The sequence below is a fragment of the Mastacembelus armatus genome, chromosome 12 (genome assembly GCF_900324485.2).
Source record: "Mastacembelus armatus chromosome 12, fMasArm1.2, whole genome shotgun sequence".
Lineage (NCBI taxonomy): Eukaryota > Metazoa > Chordata > Actinopteri > Synbranchiformes > Mastacembelidae > Mastacembelus > Mastacembelus armatus.
The window spans coordinates 18,098,704-18,124,143 of NC_046644.1; the positions used below are offsets into that span (position 1 = coordinate 18,098,704).

The following is a 25,440-nucleotide window of genomic DNA, read 5'->3' on the forward strand; positions in this document are numbered from 1 at the left end:
ATTTTGATCTGATGATGGACTGAGTCAAGGATTACAAAAGTTGTTACAATACATGGCAATCCATCCAAAGGTTGTGGGGATATTTCAATAAAACAATAAATGTCAACCTCACAGTGGAGGAAAGTCAGGAGATCAGCAAGATACGTCTCTGGGAGCCACAAAATCATTTGTGCAAATTCTTCTTGTGGATGTTGAAATCTTTTTACTGGCTCAATCAACTTTTGACCTGCTGCGAGTGCAGCAGCAAAAGTTGTTCATGCTCTGGGAACCACGATTGTCAAATTTCACAGTAATCCATCCAGCCAATAAAAGCAAAAACGTCCACCTCAGTCTGCAGGACCCACCACCAACAGACAGATATCACTATGTCAAAGCTGCAACCACGAGACACCCAGAACCTGTGATTTTCCTCAGAAAAGGAAAACTGGAAATGACTTTACGGCCCCAAACAGCCACCACCTGTGTCACCGTGCTAACCCATCAAAACGTATATCATCTCCTGCCAGCTCTTATCTAACAGGGGTCATGGGAAATATGGGGCAGATTTGAACAAACATATACACCAGACAGGGGTAAGATCATTAGAAAGAGCTGACTTGATTTATCTTTTCACTGGAACTCTCCGGAGCTATTTTACAAGGACACTTGACTCATGGCCTTGAAGTCCTTATTTAGCAACTTCTCAGGATGAAATTAGATCTCAGCAATAAGCATAGGTAGAAATCCAGGTCAACAGTTATTTCTAAATCTTGAACTTCATGTGGGAAACTCTCAGCTCAGTGCCAGCCGACATCTCGTGTCTCGTCATTCCTCATTTAATTCCTCAATATCAAACGTAATGTTCCAACATCACTAAAATCTCCCAACAGCTGAGAGGCCCAGGCTTCTCTGAACTCATGAAGGTCGACCCGAGCACGAGGATCGGATGCAAGAGGCCAAGATGTACCCAGTCGAGGGCGAGCTGCAAAACAAACAAACAAACAAACAAACAAACAGTACCACGGGGTGCAGAGAGGACATGGAGGCAGCTGCGGCTCGAGCGGAACGATTCACCTAAATGGTGGATCTGATGATGAAAAGATATTGATTTTCCAAATCTCATGTGTCTTGCACAAAAGGCTCCAAAGGGCTCCCATTGCAAAAGAAAGATAAGATTGGTTTTAACCTAAAACTTTGGAAAGGTAACGAGATCCTGGAGCAGTGAGATTAGGCTGCGCTCAGTCTAATATGTGTATAAAATGAACCTTCTGTAAACACACAGAACATCAAGCTTTGGTATAAAAGTCAACCGATAAATAAATCATTCTCAAGCAGTCGCTGCCCGGAAGTCCACAAGGAAAAAACATTCAAGTGAATGAAATTTAAGCCTTTTGGTAAATGAATTAATCTCTGCATTCTTGGTACGCAAACATTTAACACAATACAAGGCAGCTAGAAGCAGATATAAGATATAAAGTATATCAATAATTAATTTCTAACACTTGAGTTACACCATATTGTCATAAATGATCTATTTATATTTATAGACGAGCCTCCATTTATGGTTGTCCCCAGCAGAAGTGGTAGTTTTTGATTGATATGTTAATAAACACTTGTTTTCTCTTGAACCATGAGTTAAATGTTTGGATACTGCTCAGACAAACTAAATACATATAAACTATTTAAAAAAACTCCTGAGGCTTTTTTCTGCAAAGCCTGAATAATGTATATTTTAATATAATGTATGTTCGTGCTGTGTAAACTGTAGCAGCAGCCACATACATTAGTGTGAAAGCCCAGGCCACAGACAGTAAACACTGCCCCCTGCTGGAGCAGACATGGAAGTTTAAATGTGTGCTTAAGAAAAAGAGCTCAGCCACTTTTATCAAACTAACGTTTTTATTTGTATTGAAGGTTACAGAGCATCAGATTTGTCTTTCTATCAAAATACGAAAACCAAAATTTAAATATGAATTCATAAGTATTAGTGGATGTTTGTCCTGGCTGTACAGTAAACATGATATTTAATGGAGTCTATGTTGTTTAAGATTGATCTGTTAATAAATTTGTCATCATAAAGACTAAAGTCACTCAACACGCGATGCCACTGAATTATCTTCCCATTCCTTTGGAGCGTGTGAGCCACCTAACGCCTTCTCACTATGTGCCCTCGACATGTTTCTAAATCACAACTAATTGTCATCTGGTTGGTCCCAGTAACACATGTACTGTATGTCCATTCACACTGAAACTCCACAATTACTTTCTCTTGGAAATATAATCAAGTGTGTCAAATTGGGACAGCTATTAAAAAAAAAAACACCTTTTTTAATTAATTTTGGTGCAGTGTTACCAGGTTCATTTCTCACAGCCAGAGTGAAATCATTTGGGTGCATGTTTAATTAAAGACGACTGCTGACGAGGCTCAGGGGATGGAGATGAGGGGTGGAAGAGGAAGGTGTTCACGAGTCTATGATCGTTTTTTTCTGCTCTCAAAATTTCTGAAGTTGGCCGGCCTGATCTTCATCTCTGCAAATCCAATAGAGTGTTCGTGGCCCTTCCAGTGGAACCAGTTGATCCCCTGGTGAGAAGCAGAACACAGATCTTAGCAAAATGGCTGCAACAGTGAGACATATTCCAGGTGAAAATGGAACAGACATACAGGTGTGTTCCTACTTTGAATGCAGTTTCTCTGAAAAGCGACAGATAGTGGGTTTAAAATATTAACAGCACGTAAAAAAGCTTCTACAAGTAACTGGGGGAAAGACATGTTCGACATGAACTTTAAAAACAGCCTGAAACAACTGATTCATTCAAGGAGCTCAAGTGTCAGGAAAGAGGGAAAAGTGGACGTTAACAGAGACTCAAAACGGTGAAGCTGGAGGGGAGCAAATAAACCCAGTGACAGAAAAACAAATGTTGCTGGTGTTTAATGTCTCACACATTTTCATCTTTCTGAGAATAAAAAAAAAAACAAAACAAAGTGTGACATATGAACTAATGGGTGTGTAATTGATACACACCTTGCTGTGACTGTTGTCACCATATTTCCCCATGAGGTTGACACGATGACAGTTTTTATACCAAAAGGCTCCTTTGTAGGACAGGGCGCAGTTGGTGACAGCAATATCATTATCATTGTCGTAGGTGGAGAAGGGTCGACCCTGGTGGTAGGTCATGGAGTCACCTGGTGAAGACAGAGAAGCTCAAAAAACAACAAGGTTGTTTCTAATCTGCTGCTACTTTTCATGTACATCATGATTAATTTGCTAAAACTGTTTCCAAACTTTTACACACAAGTCGTCTAATATGCAGACTGGAAATACACAGTGACGGTGGTATGGATCTTCTCATCTGACTCTTGGCAACAAAGCAAATCAGCCCCCTGTGAAAAATATCAAACTGTTCCTGTAAAGTAACACCTACCTGCTGTTCCACTATATGCTCCTATATAGACTTTATAGCGTGTTCTTGGCTCTGCAATCGTGAACTTGTCATATTGAGCGTAGGCCGATTCCCCGTTGTCCCTCAAATCCACTCGCAGCTCATAATAACCAGAAGATGTGATTTTATGAAGGTTGGCGAGACCTGTAAGCCAGGTTTAATATGTGTGAGTCAGGAGTGAGGGAGAGACGGGAGAAGTGAAATAGGTCAGAAGACGAGTGCTCTTACCCAGCCAGAACTCATCATTCATGTTACCGAAGCCAGCGGTGTAGTTCTTCCAGTTCCTGAAGAATTCCAGCTTTCCATTCTGGCGTCTGAGGAAAACCTGAGGAGGACGCACTTTTGTAAGGGTCACAACAACTTCACAATAATCACAACAAGAACAGTCGAGGTCGCCGTGGTGCTGCCCATCAGACGTTACATAACGGGAACTATCATACTCCATTAGATTGGATTCCAGGAGATTGATTTACTCACCAGCCATCCTCCACCATCTGTGGTCATGTCACAGTAAACCTGGATGGGCTGGCTCTCCTCTCCTCCCACATAGATGGTGTACAGACCAGAGGTCGTCTCTCCGTTCAGGAAGAGCTGAGCACAGTCCTTGGGGCGCCTGTACAACTGTCCAACTAAAAAGAACACATTCAAAACACATCATCTTAGAGACCTGAGAGGACACTGCTGCTTTATCTTCATCTCTGTTATATAAAAATGCCCTAGACAGTCAGGATACAGTATCATGTGAGGACCTTGGACAGAAAGAAAGCTGTGAAAAACGAAAGGAAGGAAAACTAAAAGGTTTTTCCAGTGGGAGTGAAACCTAAGCACAGGTGATCTGACAGGAATATCAAATTAAATAAAAATCATATCTTTTTAAGGCACATCTGGCCTGTTGTGTAATCCCAAAACAGATCATTCACTGCTGAGAAAGCACCAGCAAGTCTGGCTATGCTGACTGAAGCCAACAGGCACAAACGTTTGTGGGGAAAATACTCACAAGGCAGTAAAACTAATAATACCACAGTGCAGAAATACTCCATATACTGGTGCATGAGCACTTTACTGATGCAGCTGGTCTGGTCCTATTTTATAGTGGAATCCAGTCCAAAGCTAGAGGTTGGACCGATCCAAAGAATCACGAGATAAATCTGAAGGGTGTGAGATGATTAATGCGAGATTACCGGTGGTGAAGACTGTGGTTATGTGGCGACTCGTCTGGGCTCCGGCTCTGGCCTGCAGTCTGACGGTGTACTCTGTGGAGCCGGTCAGCTGAGCCATGCTGTAAGAGGAGGCTGTTGGGCTTAGCACCACTTCCTGTATTAGATCACAAACACAAATCACTCATTTTCCAAGAAATACCATTTGTTTTTAGCACCGCTGTATTTAAAGTCACATTAGAAGAGAAGAAAAAAGAGAATCAAATAGGTTGCTCTTATTTTTGCTTTCAACAATAATATCTAAGCTGACGTGCGTGATTTAACGTACCCTGATTATACCATCAGAAGAAGAGAAGGTGAGTGTGTAACCAGTGACAGCAGCTTGTGGAGGTTTCCATGTGAGAGTAGCACTGTCAGTTTGGACGTTGGTTGCTGTCAGATCCCGAGGAGGGTCCACATCTGCAAACACAGCATCACACTGTCACGTTATCTTTCATCAAACCTGCATAACTGAGAAAAGATGTGTTTAAATGGAATAACAAGTGCTTATTTATGTATCTAGTAATTTTACACAGCACTGTTGTTAATAATCTGCAGTGCTGAGCAGGTAGAGCCGTGACAGAATTCCTCTGTAGACCCACCGGTGGTGAATTCAGTAACAGCAGGGTCACTCTTCTGAGCTTGTTTCATAGCATGAACTCCAACGGTGTAGTGGGTTCCTGGAACCAGGGAGCCCATCTCAAACTCCACAATGTTGCCAGAAACATGCTCCACCACTGGGGACACTGCAAAGCACAGCACACCCACAACAGGTAAAATAAAGCAACCTGGTGTCACTGATATGCAGGAAGTATGTGGAAGGAAAACAGGGTCCAATATAAATGTTCCTTCTACAACTGAACCAATCCTGCTGCTTTTACTACGTGGAGACAAACATCCTTAATGTAAACATGAGAGTAACTGGAAACAGACACTCACCTAAATCAGCACTGTAGGTGATGATGTAGCCATCAACAGTGGCCACACATGGCTGCCACAGCAGCAGCGCTGAAGTGTCAGTGACGTTAACTGCAGTCAGACCATGAGGCCTGTCCAAAGCTGGAGGACACAAACACAGACACGGTCTAAAGAGAAATTTTCTACAAACTGATTCCAATTTCACTCCAAGGCAGAAGGACTGACTGAAAGCCAACCTGTGGTTACAGTGTCAGTGCTGGGGTCACTCTCCTCCAGACCCTTCACGGCACTGACGGTCACTTGGTACGTCTTGCCAGGGATCATGTTGCGCAGCAAAGCCTCAAACACGTCGCCATCCACAGTCACTGACATTGGACTTCCTGTGCAGGAGAGAGAACAAATGCTCATCAGAGTATAACCTGTGTTTCTTCTGTGTGCCCACTACAATCTCAGCACAGCCAGGTTAGACTTTACATGGTTTGAGTTCAATCTTGCATTGAGTTATGTGGATTTATCAAAGCTAAAATAAAACCATAAAAGAAAATAAAAACATAACCTGACTGCAGAAATGCAACAGGCCTGATCGATGCCCTACCTCCTTCAAAGGGCACATAGATGATGCGGTAGTTATCCACAGCAGAGAGAGGCATGGACCAGTGAACGACAGCTGTGGAGTCAGTCACCTCAGTGAAGTGAAGCCCTCTGGGATTGCTCAATCCTAACAAAGAGCCACAGGACATGTGCAGACAGAAGAGCAGGAAAAGAGGTGAATTACAGTGAGGAAAATATATCCAGTAACACTGCATGAAGAACCAAAGCCTTCAGCTCAAGGGATCCAAACACAAGTGTTCGCCAAAAAACCATTTTCCATTAGAGAAAGAGACACGGAGTTAAGCCTAAACCAGAAGAACAAAGATGATTAGTGGGACAGTGGGTCCAGTTGTGACAGCGACCGCCACACCCAAAACTCAAAGTTTAGTGGTTAGTATAAAACTAAACACTTTGTAGTTTGTTCATATACCTGTTTGAGCAACCCCAGTAATAGGTTGGGAGCGTTGGTCCAATGAAACTCCATAAAGCTCAAATTCATACTCTGTGCCACTCATGAGTCCAGTTAAAACCGTGGTTCGCTCATCACCGCGGACGCTGTACTCTCGAGGATGGCTTAATCTTTTGCTGTCTCTGATTTTTATCACAAATCTGTCAAACAAGTCTTCATCAGACGTCCACGACAGACGGAAGCTGTCAGCTGTGATGTCTGAGACAAAGAGATGCTCCACCTCTGGCTCAGCCTCTGGTTAGACAAAGAAACATAACGCTGCAGTAGGTTTGGAGTTTTCCCAGAAACATTCATCAACTTCTGAGAGACGGCCAAAGACATCAGTTTGGAAGAAGTCAGCAGTTAGGCAAGAAGGTTTCCAAGTGGCAAACAAGGTTATATTCCAATAACCTGAAGGTCTATGTGTTCACCACCTTTAGCCTGCCATGCTCAGGTGTCAGACAAAAACCCAAGTGGAAGTGCACGTTGGTGCAAATTAAGAACGCAAGACACTTTTCACTTCTGCCAGTTAGCACAATCACATTCCAGTCAAGGCTAGAGCTGATCTGTTGGAAGGATTTCAACACTATTGAGGTCCCATGCGTTTTTATGGCCAGCCTGTATTGCATTCAAAGATACTGAAAGAAACGAGATTAGAGGTTAAATCAACTGACATTTCATGCTCAAAATGCCTGTTGATTTATTTTTTTTTAGTGTTTTCCTACTATCATTTAGTTTTTCTCAGTGAAACTGATTACATCCACGCACACCTCTCTATTACCAATCAGAACTGAAGGAAAACACATTAAAAATATGAAAACAAACAAATGTGCTTGCTCATATTTTGGAGATAAGAAGAAATAGACGGGAGCTCCGCATCACCTCCTCCCAGTGATGAAGCTGCATAACAAGAAGACGCTTAAAACAAAGGAAGAATGAGATTATTCTGGAAGAGTTAGGTTTAGATAATGCTACACAGCTAAAGCCTCACCATCAAAACATGGCAAACCAGTCTATCAATATTGAAGCCAGATCTTTTTTAAATGATATGAGAAAGGTTTTATTATTCTAAATGACCAAAAACACAACTATCAAAGAATGATGCCAATTAATCACCTGCCAGGTTGAGATGGTTAAACTTCAGAATTGGATTATAAAGTTTAATGGTCATAGTAGTTTCTAAAACATGAGGGGATGGGCTTTTTAGTAATACAAGGGGCCTTGCAGTGCACTGTGAGTGGTACCTGTCACAGCCACTGTAGTCAGAGGCCGAGAGAGAAGCCCTGACTCTGACACTCCGGTCAGCCTGACCTCATATCCTATGCCGGTGATGAGGCCCCAGATGTCCAAGTGACTTTGGTTTCCCGGCACAGTGAACTCCTGAGGCTCCAGCAGCCATCCAGAGTCTGTCACCACTATGTGAAAATGGCTGAAGCCACCACGCGAGGGGGGTAAATCCTGCTGCAGCTGCTGCTTCACCTCCCACGACACACGAAAGCCATAGGGGGTTATGTTGGAAATGGTCAAGTTTTCCACTTTAGGCAAAGGAGCTGGAGGGGAGTGGGTTTTATTGTTTTGTGAGAGGGAACAAGATTCCATTAGGAGGAGGATGTGTGCAATGTTTGCAAAAGCAAATCATAGAAGCTGTTCTTCCTGCGAGTTTTCAAAAGGTAAAAATAGCTGCTACTAGCTTAAAAACGAAATATTTAAACATTAAGGGTAAATTTCACATGTATTAAAGTGCTGCAGAAGGATGTAAGCAACCTCTGTTTTGCTTATGCAAATGTTTCTAAAACACCATTGTGAAGGTTGCATTAGGGTGCACCGTCCCAAACATGGGGTGAGGCTCAGAGTGAATGAGGACCTGATGAACCATCACCACCGGGACGTCGCACAAGCAGAGAAAAACGCTCCGCTACACAATTAGAAGATGTACATCCCATGGGGTGAAGACAAAGGCTTCTTGTAACAACAACAAAAAAAAATTATTTGAGTTTTTGAATAGAAACCAACACAGACATCTAGTGGCCACTAATGGGACTGCAGCTTTACACACATGCATTAGTTTAGGTTTTCATTCCTTAAAGGATAAAGTTGAGGATTTTCTGTGCTTAATTAATTTCCACAAATCTCATACAGAGACTGAATCCAACAATGAGGTATACGGCACAGAGGAACGAGCTAAAGGAGGTTCTGGATTCACAGCCATCACAGTGAATACACCAAACGAACTGCTGGTTTCAGTCTCTATATGAGGAGTCTTGGAAAATAAGAAAACCTCAGAAAATCATTATCAGTTCTCGTTTAATTATTACCTGGTGTCTTCTAATGACCTTCCTATGAGTGCACTCCAGAAAGAACTGCAGTTTCAAATCTCTTGTAAAAGCAGGGCATAATTAGAACCACAGTGAAGATGTTAAGATATGAGTAAAATACGTAGTACCTGTGAGGGTGTGAGTTAACACAGAGGGAGTTTGGCGCCCATGAGAAATACCATACAGTTCTATGTCATAGCCTGTGGCATCCATCAGGTTAGAGACTGTAATGTTACGGACTTCACCGGGCAGCCTGAACTCCAGCGTATCAGACTGCTGCTCAGAGTCACTGACCCGGATAACAAAGTCATCAAAATGGCCTGACACAACGCTCCAGGACAAGCCGAGATTATGTGGACTCACAGATGAAGCAGCTATGGGCCCCAACTGTGGGACGTCCTCTGAATAAAAAACAGAACATGGCTTTTCAGTTATGGTGTTCTGAGAACCGGCACGTAGCAATGTGTTTGGTACATGCATGTAATGCATGTAATGTGATACCTGTTGTAGCTACAGCAAATAGAGGCTGTGTGTTCTGTCCACCAGCACTGGCGTACAGCTTTATGTTGTAGCGTGTGCTCGCTTTGAGCCCGGCCATGATAGTGGAGCGCACGTCTCCAGGCAGAGAGCGCCCCATCGCCTGCGAGGGCAAAGCAGACTCTCTGACTTCTACTACAAAGTTATCAAAAGCCTTCTCTCCTGTCTGCCACGACAGAGAGAATCTGTCTGAGGTAATGTTAGACACAACTAGCCTGGACAAGTCAGGCTCTTTAGCTACAGGGGAGAGAAAAATATAGTATATATTCATTTATTGAAATAGAAAGCATGTATGTGACTCCAGTGTATGCATTCAGACCTAAATCAATTTTCAGTGCACACAGTAACTGAAGAATATTCACAAACTAAACTACGATTAATATTAAATACACATAATCCAAAATACCTGTCGACGCAACAATACTGACAGCACTTGTTCTGGATCCCTTGTATGTCCCATAGAGGTAGGCTATGTAATCAGTGCTGGGCCTGAGCCCTGTGACGTCATAGGACTTTACATTGTGGGATATGTTATACTCCTTTGGTTCCATCAGCCAATCCGAATCAATAATCTCCAGGATAAAACCATCAAACTTTCCTTCAGTGCCGTTCCACAGGATTGAAAAGCTCTCGGAGGTTAAATTTGAGATATATATTTTGCCAAGCACTGGCTGATTCACTAAAGAAAGAAACCATTATTAGATTTTCATCAAAACCACTTTGAAGGATACATATGTCTAGCTTATATGCATATGGCTGGTAGCTGGTTGATTTGATCTATTATTATAAAAAAATGTGCAGTGTTCAGGACACTCACCACCACCAACTTGCACTTCCCACTAGTTTGAGTAGTTCAGTAAAAGATGAAATACATGCATATGGAAATTCCTTCACCATATTAAACGTAGCAGCTTAAATTACAAACTAATCACAACTGCTTGTTTTCTTAAAAAAAAATGATATAGGCAGACATCTAATGCCAAAGGGGAAAGACACAAAAAAGCCTTTATGCTAAAGAGCTTAAAAGAATACTGGCCTAAAAGTTTACATGACTAAAGTGTTGATGTAAATGTGAAAATGTGATCAACGTAGAAATATAACAGGACAAAGTATCTGCTTCATGCATAATGCACAGGATTTGATCATGCAGTTGCTCTGTTAATATCGAGAGCAGGATAAAGTCTGCATAATGTTGCACCTCAATGCAGAAAAGGCCTGTCACAGAGAGTTAAACTTGTACAAACACATTTTTGCATTCAGTGACAACAGTATAGTCAGTTACATGCATGGAGCAGACTAAGCGTCATTCAGATGGAAAATCAAGGTGGCGTTACTATAACCTGTGATAAAATTATTAGCATTTTACCTTGATAAGGACAAGAAGGTTTTATCATTTGCCACCTGGTAGTTCAAAAGAAAATAAGGATATTTACTTTGAAGTTCTGTAAAAATAAACTTCATGAGAATGGACAAAACTAAACCACCTTGTTGTCGTTCATGTAAATCTAGAGAACTTAAATGTCACTAAAACTCACACACACTGTGAGCACTTCCACATCCATGGGCAAATGATCCTTCAAGGTTAATCAATTACACACTGAATGAGGGTTGAGGGGATGAAATGAAATGGTCACACTGTCACTGTTTGATGGGCAGAGGAGGGTGAAAGTTATTGGTTTGCTTTTGCAATCATTGCAGCACATCAGCATCAAACCTGACCACGATGCAGGGGATGGTAGAGAGGGGGGCTTCATGCACTTTGATAACTGGAACTGAGGCAGCAGTTCAGGGTAAGGATGAACGTTTGAGAGGCGTTTGCTTGGCTTAGTGATGCGGCAAGGGCGCCCATCATCCTGCCCTCTCTCAACTAGACAGAAACAGTGGCTGGAAGGTAAAGACTATTTCATGGCATGTTGGTTAAAAGGAAGCAGTACAGGACACTGTGGCCAGGGTGTCGGACAGTGAGGACGAAACAGAAATGAGGTTATGTTGTTTTTGTTTCATGCAGCGAGGTACGGACGCTCCACTGAGAGTGGGACAACAGAGGGTCTGGTATGTTTACACCTCACAGACGCCAACTGAAACTGAAAATTAAAAGTCAATGGAAAGAAAAAAGTTAAAGAGTTAGAGGACAAAACTCCGCAAGGCTGCAAGTTGCAGGTACCTGTAGTGGCTTCACTGTACACAGGTTCAAGGATGGAGCCCTGATACATCCCATACAGGCCAACCATGTAGCTGGTGTTGGAATTCAGCCCAGAGATGCCCAGGCTGAAGGCGCCTCCAGAGAGAGTGAGGTTCTGGCTTTCAACGAAATTGTCCAAGTTTGTTACCTCAATGACAAAGCTGTCAAATTCCCCACCCACGGGGCTCCAGGACGCAGTGAAGCCGTCCCATGTAATGTCAGAGATGGTGAGGTTCACCACCCTGGGCTTCAGCTCCTCTAGTAGATAGACAGATCAGAGTGGGGTCAACTGAATGGCAAGATGGATTATACAGTTACTCTAACATAACCTCTCATTATTAATTGCAATGTACAACAACGTATTAGGGCCACAGTTAGTGAAAATATACTAAAATATGTCAAGAATTAAGTTGGAAATTTCTGAGAAAAAAAAAAGACTATTACATTTCTCCTAAAATATTATTACTTTGTGGCCCTATTACAGCATTATTAATAAGAGTCAAAGGCTTAGGAATAAGAAAAATAAACTTTAAAACTAAAGACATTAACATATGTAGGAAAATGTCATCTAGAAATACTTAAAACACAAAAATAAACAGATACAGTGATGATGGGTTGTGATCAATGGCTACAAAAAAATATGCTCCATGTACCTGTAGCAGCAAAAGCTTTGAGAGGTAAAGACTGCCTTCCTTGCACCAGCCCTTGCAATGTAATATTATAGTGTGTAGAGGGGGACAAATCCTCTATCTCTGCTTTTCTCACACTTCCTGGTAGTGTGGTCACACGAGGTTTTGCCATGCCTGATAAAACACTGAGCTCCACCAAAAAGCTATCGAATGTGTCATCAGGTGCTGACCAAGCCAGGATTACACTAGTGGAAGTTACATTTGTTACTTTCAGGTCCCCCAGAACATCCAGGTTTGGGCTTTCAGATTCAACCAGAGAGGTCAAGAGATCAGTATCAGTGGTGGATGGATTCTCGGGGTTTACAGGACGGAGGGGATCTGGGTTTTGAATTGCTTCATTTTCCACAGCAGACTGAGGGGTTGCTGGAGGATCTATGATGCTCAGCATAAGAACATCTGGAGAGGTAGGCTTAGGTGCTACAGTGAATAAAGGCAGGTTAAAATATGAATTTGTTACTGGATCTGCTGATGAGTGAAAAAGAACCTGTGAAGAAAAAACTGGGTTAAAATAGGAATAAAAGGTCAAATAAATAATTCTGCACAAACCTCTGTCATTAATCTACCTGAATTCTGTGAAGATCTGATTTATTATCCTGTGTTTCCAGGATACCAAGCAACAACTAAGGTATTAATGGCACTTGAGCCTGTGCCATTAATTTTTGAAGTTTCTGAGTAGTCCACCAGAGCGGAAGTACACAGTTGTCTTCAAAAAGATGAAGAAGCCATGCACAGCCATTTTGTTCGTGCTGCCTCAGAGAAAGACTGTTGAGTCACTTGTCTAACATACGAGCGTGGTGCAAGTTTCTCCAACTGCTAAAGAATCATTTAACTGTATAAATAGGACTGAAGGGAGTGATTAATGTGGATGGAATTAGTGTGCAAGGCTTTCATAGGGCCAAACTGTTATATTTACAAGCTCAAACTTAGGAAGAAATCTGGCCGGCCAGCGTAGTACATCCCACTGTACTTGAGGGCACAGAATTATGGCTCAGAGAGCACAATCCACCCATGGGTGGGGACAATCTACATTACTTCTTGTATTTTAATTTTGAAAAGCAGCATTCTGCCCCAGTATTGAAGCGAAGAACAGACAGACTGAGGTCAGATTCGTCTGTTTGTAAAAATAACATCACCTCTGTTGGGTCTGTCATTGGACTGTGCCATGCAAAAGCTTGTACAGATGGTTAGAATTAAAATATTTGCATAGCAGCATACAAATCATGTCACTACCCTGATCTGACAAACTACGAAACTGAATTGTCCACTGAAGAGAGAAGCTGTCAAACAACATCAGAACAAAGTGTCTCTAATGAATATTCACTCTAAAAGAGAAGCGAATACCTGTGACTGCAACAGCTTCAAGTACTGCAGATCTCTGGCTACTTGTTACTCCATAAAGTTTTATTTGATATTCTGTCGATGCCTTCAGGCCTTCAATTCTAGACCCAGTGGCATCTCCAGGAAGCTGGACCTCACTCACATCCAAAAAGTGAGTGTCTCTATATTCTATTGTGAAACTATCATAGACACTGTGAGCATTTAGTCTCCATGAGAGGGTGAATCCATCAGATGTGATGCCTGAAATAGTAAGCCTTCCATGCTCATCCTCAGGCACCGTCCCAGAGAAGTGGGACTCAGAGGGGTCTAGATACACAAAGCTAATGACATTGTCCTCCGAGCCTGGAGGAGTCGTTAGCTCACGGTCATCAGAGTCAGCTAAATAAAATGTGAAAGAGGCTACAAGAAAAACAAAGAGGCACAAATCAAAACAGGACAAAAAAGGATATCTAATTTTCTCGAAGTATATAGACAGTCACAGAGCTTACAGAGAAAACATAAACTCTTTCATCTGTTTGAAAGCTGTAAAAACAGCACAGATCCTCCTTTAAAGGCACATGTCATCATATTTACTTTGCTCAAACTGGGGCAAATTTATTCTCTACATACCTGTGGATGCAGGTAAGGTGACAGGTGTGCTCCTCTTGTGGCCCCTCTCTGCAGTCAAAGTCAGGGTGTAGCTCATTCCGGGAGTCAGGTTGGATAAGACATAGCTAGTCGCTGTGGCCGGGATCTCCACCTCCTCCACCTGGCCATCTCTGGGGACGTACACCAGCCTGTACCCACTGACCTTAGCTTGAGGTTTCTGCCACCTTACAGTCAGGGAGGTCTCTGTCGACTCACTTTTCTCAAAACCTCTTGGAGGATCAATATCTGACAGAGAATTAAAAAAAATATAAGTAAAAACTTACTGCGGTGTAAATTTTACATATATTTTTAAAATTCTTCTTACTTCTGCACAGTTCATGGACATTTTCCCCACAGTTACCATCATTTCATCACCCAGTTTGTATCAAACTTGGCCACCTGGGTATTTATGGAGGGGTGTGAGGAATGAGTGTTTGGACAGCTGCTCAGCAGTGTCTCTCACCAGTTGCTGCATTTGTAGTAGCGGGGAGACTCTCCCTCTCATTTTTCACAGCAGTCACACCGATGCCATACTCTGTTCCAGCCTTTAGCCCTGTCGTATGGAAGGACAGAGGGAAGCTGTAGATCCCACTAAGACTAACTCAAGGTGTGGTGCCATAATTAGTACATGTTCATCTACTTGACCATTACCAGTGATAGTGGCTCTTGTGGTGTCTCCTGGTCTTTGTGGGAACACTTCTTCACCATGAGTCTCTCCAGAGATGGGGCTGTATTTCACCCGATAGCTGCCAACATCAGCTTGACTGTTAGTCCACTCCAGAGTGATGCTGTTGTCTGTCTGGGACACAGCCTGCAGGTGCTTGGGGGCATCCAAGGCTAAAATAAATGTATTAATAATCATATCACTTTCTGCTCAGTCCTTTGACTGTGTGAGAGACATTAAATACATCATACTTGCTTGAAAACAAATGAAAAGAACATGTCATTGCTGCTATCACTACCTGTTGTGAATGTGGTGGTAACAGGGTCACTGGTGAGGTCTCCACTCCTGGAGATGAGCGACACTGTGTACTCAGTGTCTGGCTTCAAACCGTCAATGCTGTACTGTTTGTCTGGAGGGGAAATGTCCACACTGGTTTCATCTGAGGGGTCAGAGGTGGGGTGGTAAAACATGGTGGCTCTGTCCATTGGAGCCACTGACTGAGACCAGCTGACAAGAGCTGCGGAGTCCGTTACATCCTTCACCTGCACCTGCTGGGGGCCAGCAATCCCTGGGATAGGAGTTCAGGTGACAGGGGTAAAAATAGTTGAGTTGTAGTTTTGCATTCAGCGTATTGACACAAGACTGTATTTCACCAAATGCTGCACCACTACTTTAACATTCAGATGACAGAGGGGCCTGTAGAAAAGAGTTTATCTTAGCCATGCAAAAACTATCATTTCTGTAGGAATAAGTCAGCCTCTCTCATTACACCAGCTCAGACCAACACAGGAGAGACTATCATGAAATATAAGGTGATTCCATTTCACTCTGTGTTTAACACCTGACAAATCTCCTGTGTTTACATATGGAGGAGACATTACTTCTTTGTTTTGGATCTGCGCTGAAAGGGCCTTTGGGGGTAAAAGGGTATGAGCGGTTTAACGTTACTTGTGTCATTCGTTTCTCAAAGCTGTGTCTAGTTTCAGCTTATACAAATAAATGACATCAGGAATTAAATGGTGCGATACACAGGGAGTCCATAGACACAGACTTGTAAACTAAATGGATTTTCCAGGCACATAGGAGGGTGTTTGGTCTGACGTGCCATTCTGATTGCATAATCACCTGGAAGTGTTTCACAATGTAATGTATAGTGTAATGCTGCAATAAAAACTGCTAGGAGCAAAGTTTAGTGAAAGTGAAAACAAAAATGGTCATGCTAGGCTGAGATTCAATTTGTTTGAGTTATTATGCTCTGCCTAAAATCTGTTAGATGGAGCTGTAGAGCGCCAGAGGGAATTTCCTGTTGTTATTCTTCATTTCATTATGGAATTTCACTCTGACATTAATGTGCTTTTTCATTCTGTGCTCAAATGAAGTGAAGCTTATTTGTAACTTACCAGCTGATAAGATATAAGATATATAGACACTCCCACCAGTTAACTCTAAGAATCTGTTCGCTAAGAAAATGTTTATTAAAAACTCACTGGTAGTGACTGTTTTGGATGTCTGGGGTCCTCTGGTGTTGTTCTTGATAATGTTGATGGAGACTTCGTACTCCTGTCCTGGTCCAAGGCCTGACTGGATAAACTGGGTTTGAGAGGATGGAAGGGTGCTCATGACTTTTCCATTTTCTTCTTTCTGAAAGGACAAATAACACATAAGTATGTAGAATATCCAGTTGGTATGAAGACAAGAAATCAACTGGGGAAAATAAATAAATAAATAAATCAGACAGCATGTTCACATATCCTAGATACATGATGCAGCAGTCCGGTTTCCATGCAGCTCAATGTACTGATTTCTCTTGGTGAAAGTTTAAAGCAGTGCAGGGATATTTTGATCAAGAAAAAATAAATAAGTGTATTTCCCATTTTGTCTATGATTCCCCCATAAGTTAAAATATTTATAATAATCAATATAATAAACATAACAATTTTATAAAAAGTGATTTAGTGCATGTGTAAGCAAGTGTTTGAATTCTAGTATTACACTTTATTTTCCTAATTGCTTAGTTTAAGAAATCACAGCACCAGTTTTGCTACTGATGCAGCTAAGATATAAAAAAAGAAAAATATGGCACAAATCTTTGTATGAAGGACAAAATTAACACAAATGTCAGAAAACTATTTAAAATAGATAAAAACTCTGCAGAGGCGACAAAAGTTAAAAAAAGAAAGAAAAAAAAGACTTATCGACTGGCACATTTAATTTCATTTCAAAGAGTTACTGGCTCAGATTCTGAGTAGAAAGATTTACCCGCAGGTCAATGACATCCAGACTTTACTGAGTTTTTCCATATGTCAAAGCAATTTTCATGGTTAACAGTGAAATAAATTCACATTGTGCTGACATTTCTAATAGCATGGCATAGCTTATCACCTCACTTTTTTTCCGGTTAATAAGATACCGGGCAAGTCTTCAAAGGAGATGGGCAAACTGACCGTATTGCGGAAATAGATCTCCCAGCCATCAAAGGGGAAGTCCAGCTGGTCCCACATTACCTCTACTGAGGTCTCCCTCACTGACTTGAATCTTAAACCCTCTGGCTGTGGGAGAACTGGAGGAATGGAAAGAAAAAATAATCAAAACATTTATCAAGATTTTTCTGTGAGTTTTCTCAGTGAACTAGCAGTGATGTACCTGTGGCCACTCTCGCACTGACAGGGACACTCCGCTTGTTGCTCAGCACAGCATAGACATTGATCATATACTCTATGCCAGGTTCAAGCTCTTTGACAGTGGCGGAGGTTTTGTCTCCAGACACAGTGATCTCCTGGAGAAGACCACCAGGACTAGTGGGCACATACGTCACAAGATACTCCGTCACCAGCATCTCGTTGTTCCAGGACAGATCTACTGTATCACTGGTGACCTCACCAACTGTAAGGTCCTTTGGAGGAGACACTGGAAAAAAAAAAAAAAACAAAAAAAAATCAAAGCAAAATGAAGCTTGGGTGTTATTTTGGAGAGTTACTCATGCCTTCAATCTCCAAATTTCCACCACACTGAGCTAATGCAAATTCCAGAGCCACATCTGTCTGTGGTGTGATGAACTGCCAAAAAAGTGCAAACAAAGTGCAGACAACAGCAAAACACAAACCAAAGAGTCTTTTTAAACTCACTAAAATAGTTTCTCAGGATGAGTGGTGAGGGAATTTTGAGAACTGAAGGAAATTACATCACTGTGGATCTATGACACATGGAAACGCTGGAAGCTTCTTACCTTCTGAGCAGTCCTCACCAATGTATCCCTCATCACAGACACACTGACCATTCACACAGTGGCCTTTGTTTTGACAGTTGTTGAGGCAGCTCAGGTCTGCACAGCTTTCTCCTTCATATCCACTCTCACATGTGCACCTGCCATTGACGCAGCGCCCCCTGTTGTTGCAGTTATCTGGGCAAGCAATCACAGCACAGTCCTCTCCAGAGAAGCCTTCCTGACAGATGCACTTGCCGTCGACACAGTGACCCTGGGCCAGGCAGTCGTTGGGACAGGCTTTGTGACTGCAGTCTTCCCCAGTGAAGCCTTCATCACAGACACACTGGCCATCGAGGCAGCGGCCACGGTTTTGGCAGTTGTTAGGACAGCTCAGTTCCCCACAGTCCTCTCCAGTGAAGCCTGTGTGACACACGCAACTTCCATCAACACACGCACCACGGCCGTAGCAGTTTGAGGGGCAGATCTTGATGCTGCAGTCCTCGCCAGCGAAGCCTTCTTCGCACACACACTGGCCGTTAACGCAGCGCCCTCTTTCCAGGCAGTTGCTGGGACAGGAAAGCTCAGAGCAATCATCTCCCTGGAAGCCAACGTCACATGCACACTGTCCATTTATGCACTGGCCTCTGTTGTTACAGTTGTTCAGACATGCTAACTGGCTGCAGTCTTCTCCTTGGTAGCCTGTGTCACAGATACACATCCAGTTGTAGCACGTACCTCTGCCACTACAGTCGTTGAGGCAGGTGAGCTGAGAGCAGTCCTCTCCGCCGTAGCCCACGCTGCACACACACTTGCCATTCAGGCAGAACCCGTTACCATGGCAGTTGCTGGGACATGTGCTTTCCCCACAGTCCTCCCCAGTGAATCCCTCATCACAGTAGCAGGTGCCGTTAACACAGCGACCGCGGTCGTAACAGTCTTTGGGGCAAATGAGTTCAGAGCAGTCAAAGCCGGTCCAGGGTTCATCACACACGCAGTCTCCATCATCACAGCGACCACGGCCTTGGCAGTTGTTGAGACACTTGGTCTGAGAACAATCTTCACCGAAAAAACCATCTGAGCAGACGCAAATGCCGCCCACACACTGGCCATGCGCTCCACAGTCCACAGGGCAGATCTTGAGTGCACAGTCATCTCCGGTGAAGCCCTTGAAGCACTCACACTTTCCATCCACGCAGCGGCCCCGGTCCTGGCAGTTACTGGGACACTCAGGCTCAGTGCAGTTGGCTCCTTTCCAGCCAGGCTCACATACACAGCCACAGGTTTCAGCACTGTAGTTTCCATGACCACTGCAGAAAGGCTTTGTTCCAACTTCACCTGAAATAAAATAAAGCAAAGAAAACTTTAGATTTTTCTTTTGTATTTACTGTTTCACCTCAGAGGTTTAATGGAAAAATTCTGTGGCATTGTACTGAATTGTATTGTCTTTTTGTTTCTTGAAATCTAATAATGTTGAGAAAAAGTTGCTGTCTTGCTGAAGTTTGATACACTTTCATCATTACACTGTAAATATTAAACAACAGCCAAATGATTAGCTTAGCTTAACTTAAAGACTGGGAACTAGGGGAAACTGCTAGCTCTGTCCAAAATTAACAAATTCCACCCTCAGGCACCTGTAAAGCTCAATAATTAACATTTAATATTATGCTTAATCAACTGACAAATTTTCCATTTCCTCACTCTCTGCAAGAAAGTGAATATGTATAGTTTTCAAAATGTCAGACTATCACTGAAGTGTGGATCATTCAGAAATCCAGGGCTTATTTTGGCAACATTTAGAGAAGCCTTTCATTCATTTTACAGGAATTGTATGACATGGTTTTTGAGTCACATGAAGTCCTATCTAAAGTTAATTGATGAGTTGATGGTTGTTAGTCTCTGCTGTACAACAGAAAAAGTTACACCCCCACATTCAATTTCAAACTCAACAAATAAATAAAACAAATGTGCCTTAAGGGGATGTGTAATATTCTTAATGAAGCTCTTTTTTAACGTAAATTGCTCTGGCTGTAATATGTAATGTGACTCACACGACAGACAAATCATATCTACCTGTGACCTGTGCGCTGCAGCAGGTCCCACCAGCACTGCACTGATCTCTCAATGCTGAAACCTCCCCCTCGAGCATCTCTAAGCGGCTCATAAGGTCTTTCAGGCCGGGCAGGTCCTCTGTACAACCACAGGCCTGCCGAGGGATATTGATGCGGTGGGTGAAGACGATCTGGTTCTCCCCATCAGCCGTGTGCTCTGTGATGTGCTGGCCTGAAGAGACTGGTGCATCTTTGGGCTGGAGCTGCGTGCTCTCTGGAGCATCCAGGTTCACTGAGCACAGGGAACTGGCAGGAACATTGATGTTATAGACATGGTTGAAAACCACAGGATGGTTTGTACTCGGGAGGGTGATGTTATGTTCTTGAGGGGATGCCAGAGTCTGTCGTCGATGCCGTAGGATTTTTTTCACAAGCCCAGCATGTGATAAGCTGAGCAATGCAGTCAGGAGGAGGCAGCCTAAAAGGCTTCTCGCACCCATGCCAGATGTGGGATGTGAATTTAGTAAATATCAGTTTCAACCTCTGACTTAAGGTCACTCCTGGTTAACACTGAAGAGTCTGGAAAATAGAAAGAAAGAAAAAAATATATATAAATATAACAGCTTGAAATCTTTTGACTATAAATGACCCTTAATCTGAAGATTGGATTAAGTTGAAATGTTGAAAATCATCAATCCCAGTTTGGAACAGCAAGTCTCCGCACTTTGCAGTGATCCAGTGACAGGGATGGCAGGCCCATGCTGGCTCCCCATTGCAAACTAAATTCAAAGTGCACCATAGCTTGGAAATACCAGGGTCCAGTCTTCTTAACTAATTTCAGGCTTGTTTAAGGCCCACACAGGCTGGATATTTACTGTATGTGCCACATCAGAAATAAAAATGTTTCCAGTAAGTACCTGAGTCACTGTAAAACATAATACTGCAAGTCTACTTATTTAGTTATGCTGGAGCATCAACCTTTTTCACAGTATTCATACACATATTTGTATAGTCTTTGGTATTTTGCTTGTTACAGTACATTAATATCCAAAACTCCCCAGTATGTGTACATATAATTGAGTATGACAATGTTAAAACATGAAAGAAGCTCATAATTCATCTCATAAACAGCCATCCTTAAAACCCACAAATCTGTCAGTTGACTTCATCAGCTGGACAGTAAGAAGGCTGTAATTTGTGGGAGACAAACTAGAAGTAATGACAAGCTTCTTCCTCAGCATGGGAAAGCCTCTTGGATTAGTGACTGTTGAGTTCCCAAAGGATCTGAGTAAGCACTGGATAGTGAAAAATCAATACAAAGGCCCAAAGTGTCTGCAGACTGTCACCATCAAAACCATCTTCTTACAAAGCTTTCAATGTTGTCAAACTTCCAGAGATTACTAAACACACTGTGTTAAGCATCTCAGCCTCTTACACGTGGGAAATGTTGACTGATTGCAGTATGCCCTCAGGTACATATCTGCTGATATGTCTGGGAGGCAGCAAACAACACCTCTATGAAGGTGCTGCATTTCTGCTTGTGATAGAGGACTCTGTCCAGATGTTTTGATTGGTAACTGCTGACAGTGCTTGCACATGCTAACCCACGAAAAATGACTTCCAGAAGGAACTGTTCAAGCAGTGAAAAGACATATGGTGCACGTGGACTTAGGTTCTCATGAAGACTTCTGGAAACTATTGAAAAACTGTTGGTACGCAGCTATCAAAAATAGATGTTCAGCAAAAGATGAGTGTTTTGCAGTCATGGATACACTAAGGTGAAATAAACATCTCTTGTTTCTCTTGTCACTCATTTATTTAGGACATGCATAATCCCAAAGAGACACAAATTCAAAACAGCTGCAAATGACTCTGAAGCTCTGGGGCAATTCTTACCTATCCCACCCTCCTAAAACAATAAAAAAGTTGCCCTCACCTTTGATCAGACCTTTGTCCTGACCTTTCTTTCTTCATTCTGTTTTCTACCAGTGTTTTGCACCTTTTCACCTAATCAGTTAAGACAGATATAAAACGGAGCTTGAGTTTCACGACTTCTTGTACATCTGGTGTGTGGCAGGGCATCCCTATGTTATGGTGTTGTAAATCTGAAAACCAGGTCTTGCAATATGTTTCTAATCTCTCTTTAGAGAACTTACAAGACTGATAAGATGCAAGACCTTGGAGGTAAAGAATATTTCCATATTTTAACTAGTTTCTGCAGTGTTCAGAAAATAACATTTAGAACCACAAAGAATTAAATTTAATTCATATTCATCACGGAATGAAAACAGTGAAGTACATTAATTTATTGATATTTATGTCACATTTTCAATACTTCAAAGCTGTATGCCTACTGCTCGACTGTCTCAGGTTATAGGTAATATCCCTATAGCAAAGACCCTTAAAAGTCATAACTAATGTCAATGTCTACAGAAGGAAAGAAAAATCTATTCCCACCTTTTAAGGACATGAATGCAGTTTTAAGTCTTTTCAAAACCTGCACATAGCCTGTTTATACAAAGATGATTTGATGCTGCAGCCACTTCTAAGTCATTACACACTGCAAAGTTAAACTACAAGTGAATAGTAATGCCTAGAATAAAAAGGGAAGAATACCTCACTCATGGTAGACCTGGGGTTGTCCGAGGACATCTCATTTGATTACGGGGACATGGGAAGACAATTTGGAGAGAATATTGAAATAAATATAACCTATTCACTAAGCTATAATCCAGAATTGCTGTAGCTTTAGTACTTTACCCCATGCTGGCAGTGAGAAGGGAAGTTTTCCGTGTGGAAAGGAGAAACTGGGAATGTTGGCGCTGGACTAAGGACATCTGTTTTGACTAGTCAAAGAAAAAAAAGGGACAGAGGCACTTGTCCTGCATCCAGCTAATCGCTCAGTTGCCTCGACCTTTAATAAATATGAATTGCATGCATTACTTGTGGTCTCTGATGTTCTCTGTGTGCAATCACCCAACAGAAGAACTGCTACTGGTGACAACACAGCTAAGAGTCCTGACTTAATTTCACACCGATTTAAACCATCCACACCCAAGAGAAGACTACAAGTGCAGAAACACGTCTGGCTCACAGCAGTGTGTCACTGGTGAACATTAACGCAGTGTATGTGCTTATTTGTTCATTTGTGATATTTAGCATTTTTATTTTCCATGAATGACAAATTCTCAATTCTTAAAGCATCTGGAACAGCTGGATATTCACATCAAAAACGTCAAATGTGGTAGTAACTGTAGCTCGTATAGCAGCAGCAGAAATTGCAACACCTCAACATATGACAAATTTTCTCACTGCTGTGGGGTTTAAATCCTCTGACAACAGTAAACCTGAGCCGTATTGTGCCCACAGGTACGTGTGAACAGGATGCAGACTTCAGTTTTGATTGCAACTATCGGGGGAAACTCTCAGTTACTCGTTTTAATCATTTTTCAAGCTAAGTATTAAACATTAGCTGTTCCAGATTCCTAAATGACAGCATGTGACAAAACTAAGCATCTGAAGTATTTTTCATCGTTTTCTCACATTTTGTTCTCCATTAGCGTGTGCAATTTACCGCTTTGCAGGATATCAGAAATTATTCCTGTGCTGGTTAATGATCAAGAAAATAAGAACAGATTTTAATTAGCTAGAAATTCAACTATATACACCAACAGCCATCTGTACTCAATCCCCCCCCCCCCCCCCCCCCCCCCCCCCCCCAGCCAATACATCTGACTCTTGGCAGATTTACAATGTCGAAGGTATAACATGCTGACACGGAGTGTGCAGTTATATATTAAAATACAGGAAATCTATTTATTGGGGGTATTCTGTACTGTACTTAACCTCTGACAGGAGGACAGGACATTGCCCTCAGTGTCACCACTTTCAGGCCACACAACTGCTGTCTGTTTCTCAACTGACCCACACACTTTTTACACAAAATGCCGAGGCGTGTGATGCTGTGTTATGATCAACCCCTGGCTCTTTGTCTGGAGGTCACACAGAGGGAAAGAATGTAGGATGGGTCCTGGGGGGCTCTAGCTACTGAACCAGCTGTCCCTCTGCCTGAGGTTTGTTCACCTTTCTCACTCTGCCGACCAGATACTTCCCAGGATGCCCAGCACAAAACAGAGAAGCTGTAAAAATCCAGTTGCTCCAGATGGGAGATGATGTGCATTGTAGATATGAGTTGAAGAACTGTGGGATAAAACTGTACATCAAGGGAACTGAATAATTACAATCTTCAGCTGAATCATTCATTTCTGCTGAATGTGGACTGGAACCTGTGATTCAAACCCACCACACAAAGAATAAAACAGGAGGTAAAACCACTGTATGGATGGATGATATACTTTTTCTCCTTACCCACACTGGCAAATCCTGTACCATCACCCACTTTTCCCCTCGTTTAATGTCATAATGGAAAAATGACAAACAATGAAAACTGAACTGCTTTGTCTAAGGTAAAGTCGTGAATCATCAGACTGCAAAACCTCACCAGACAGAGGGACCTTATGCAAACACACTGTCATCATGCACACACAGATGAAGAGTTTATTTTCAGACCACTGATCTATAACCTGACAAAATCCACAAGAATCTTTTTTGGCATGAAGCATACTACAGGCCCTTCTCCTAAAGCGATCAAAGCTGTGGATAACTCTTCCACATGTTCACTCCTGCAGCACCAAGTCATCACCTCTGATCCTGGCACTAGCTGCCATTTGTGTCCGAGTAAGAAGTTGTGGTATTTACCAAGAATGTACGACCAATAAAAAAATAACTGATGCCTTCTGGTGTTGTGGAAACCTGGCTAGACCAAAACTGCAGCTAAAATAACAACACACAATGGGATTACTGCTGCAAATGCCTACGTTTTGAAGAAAACAACTACATTTCATGTTAAAGGGAATTCAAAAACATATTGTCACAAGAAAATTTCTATTAGGGGAATAAATAAATATATATCCTTACCTTTTCTAGTGCACTCTACTTTTGTTCCCAAGAACCTGCAGGTAAGATGAGGTGCTTCATACATTGACTGAAGGCAGGAAAATGATGCTTTGCTTTGTTGTGTCACTGTTCTGTCTTGCAGCCTCTCCAGCAAGGTGGCAGCCCTGTCAGTTCTCTCTCAGCCAGCTCCTTATCTTGCCTCACCGTTCCCAGCTCCGGCTGCTGTTCAGCTCCTTTACTGACAGGGAGAGAGTGAGTGAAAATCAGGGAGAGGAAGAGGGAGAGTGTGGGAGTAAATGTCTT

At 42.3% G+C, this 25,440-nt stretch overlaps 1 protein-coding gene across 12 annotated transcripts; it reads right to left on the bottom strand.

Moving 5' to 3' along the window:
• Nucleotides 1-1,859: 1,859 nt before the first annotated feature.
• tnca (tenascin Ca) lies at nt 1,860-25,440 on the bottom strand. 12 transcript variants are annotated; one of them, XM_026297198.1, is made up of 29 exons: nt 25,159-25,440; nt 20,204-20,760; nt 18,155-19,468; nt 17,572-17,835; nt 17,373-17,488; nt 16,416-16,569; nt 15,227-15,496; nt 14,916-15,101; nt 14,728-14,817; nt 14,247-14,510; nt 13,641-14,036; nt 12,264-12,716; nt 11,593-11,868; nt 9,835-10,107; nt 9,393-9,665; nt 9,020-9,292; nt 7,821-8,126; nt 6,559-6,831; nt 6,133-6,255; nt 5,774-5,917; nt 5,559-5,678; nt 5,222-5,365; nt 4,909-5,039; nt 4,605-4,737; nt 3,901-4,052; nt 3,652-3,748; nt 3,406-3,567; nt 3,003-3,166; nt 1,860-2,560 (listed from the first exon to the last, which is right to left on the bottom strand). In XM_026297198.1, exons 2-29 carry the CDS (start codon nt 20,679-20,681, stop codon nt 2,450-2,452), a joined length of 7,140 nt encoding a protein of 2,379 aa, XP_026152983.1. In that variant the 5' UTR covers nt 20,682-20,760; nt 25,159-25,440; the 3' UTR covers nt 1,860-2,449. The 12 variants fall into 12 exon arrangements, with proteins under 12 accessions (XP_026152983.1, XP_026152984.1, XP_026152986.1 ...); XM_026297199.1 differs by lacking the exon at nt 13,641-14,036; XM_026297201.1 differs by lacking the exons at nt 12,264-12,716; nt 13,641-14,036.

Excerpts from the sequence above, each read along its gene's own strand:
- tnca (XM_026297198.1), bottom strand. The coding sequence starts at position 20,681 with ATGGGTGCGAGAAGCCTTTTAGGCTGCCTCCTCCTGACTGCATTGCTC. Across the intron at positions 16,570-17,372 it reads AGATCTATTTCCGCAATACG|AAAGAAGAAAATGGAAAAGT; the intron begins GTCAGTTTGCCC and ends TTGTCCTTTCAG. Across the intron at positions 3,749-3,900 it reads CAGATGGTGGAGGATGGCTG|GTTTTCCTCAGACGCCAGAA; the intron begins GTGAGTAAATCA and ends CGTCCTCCTCAG.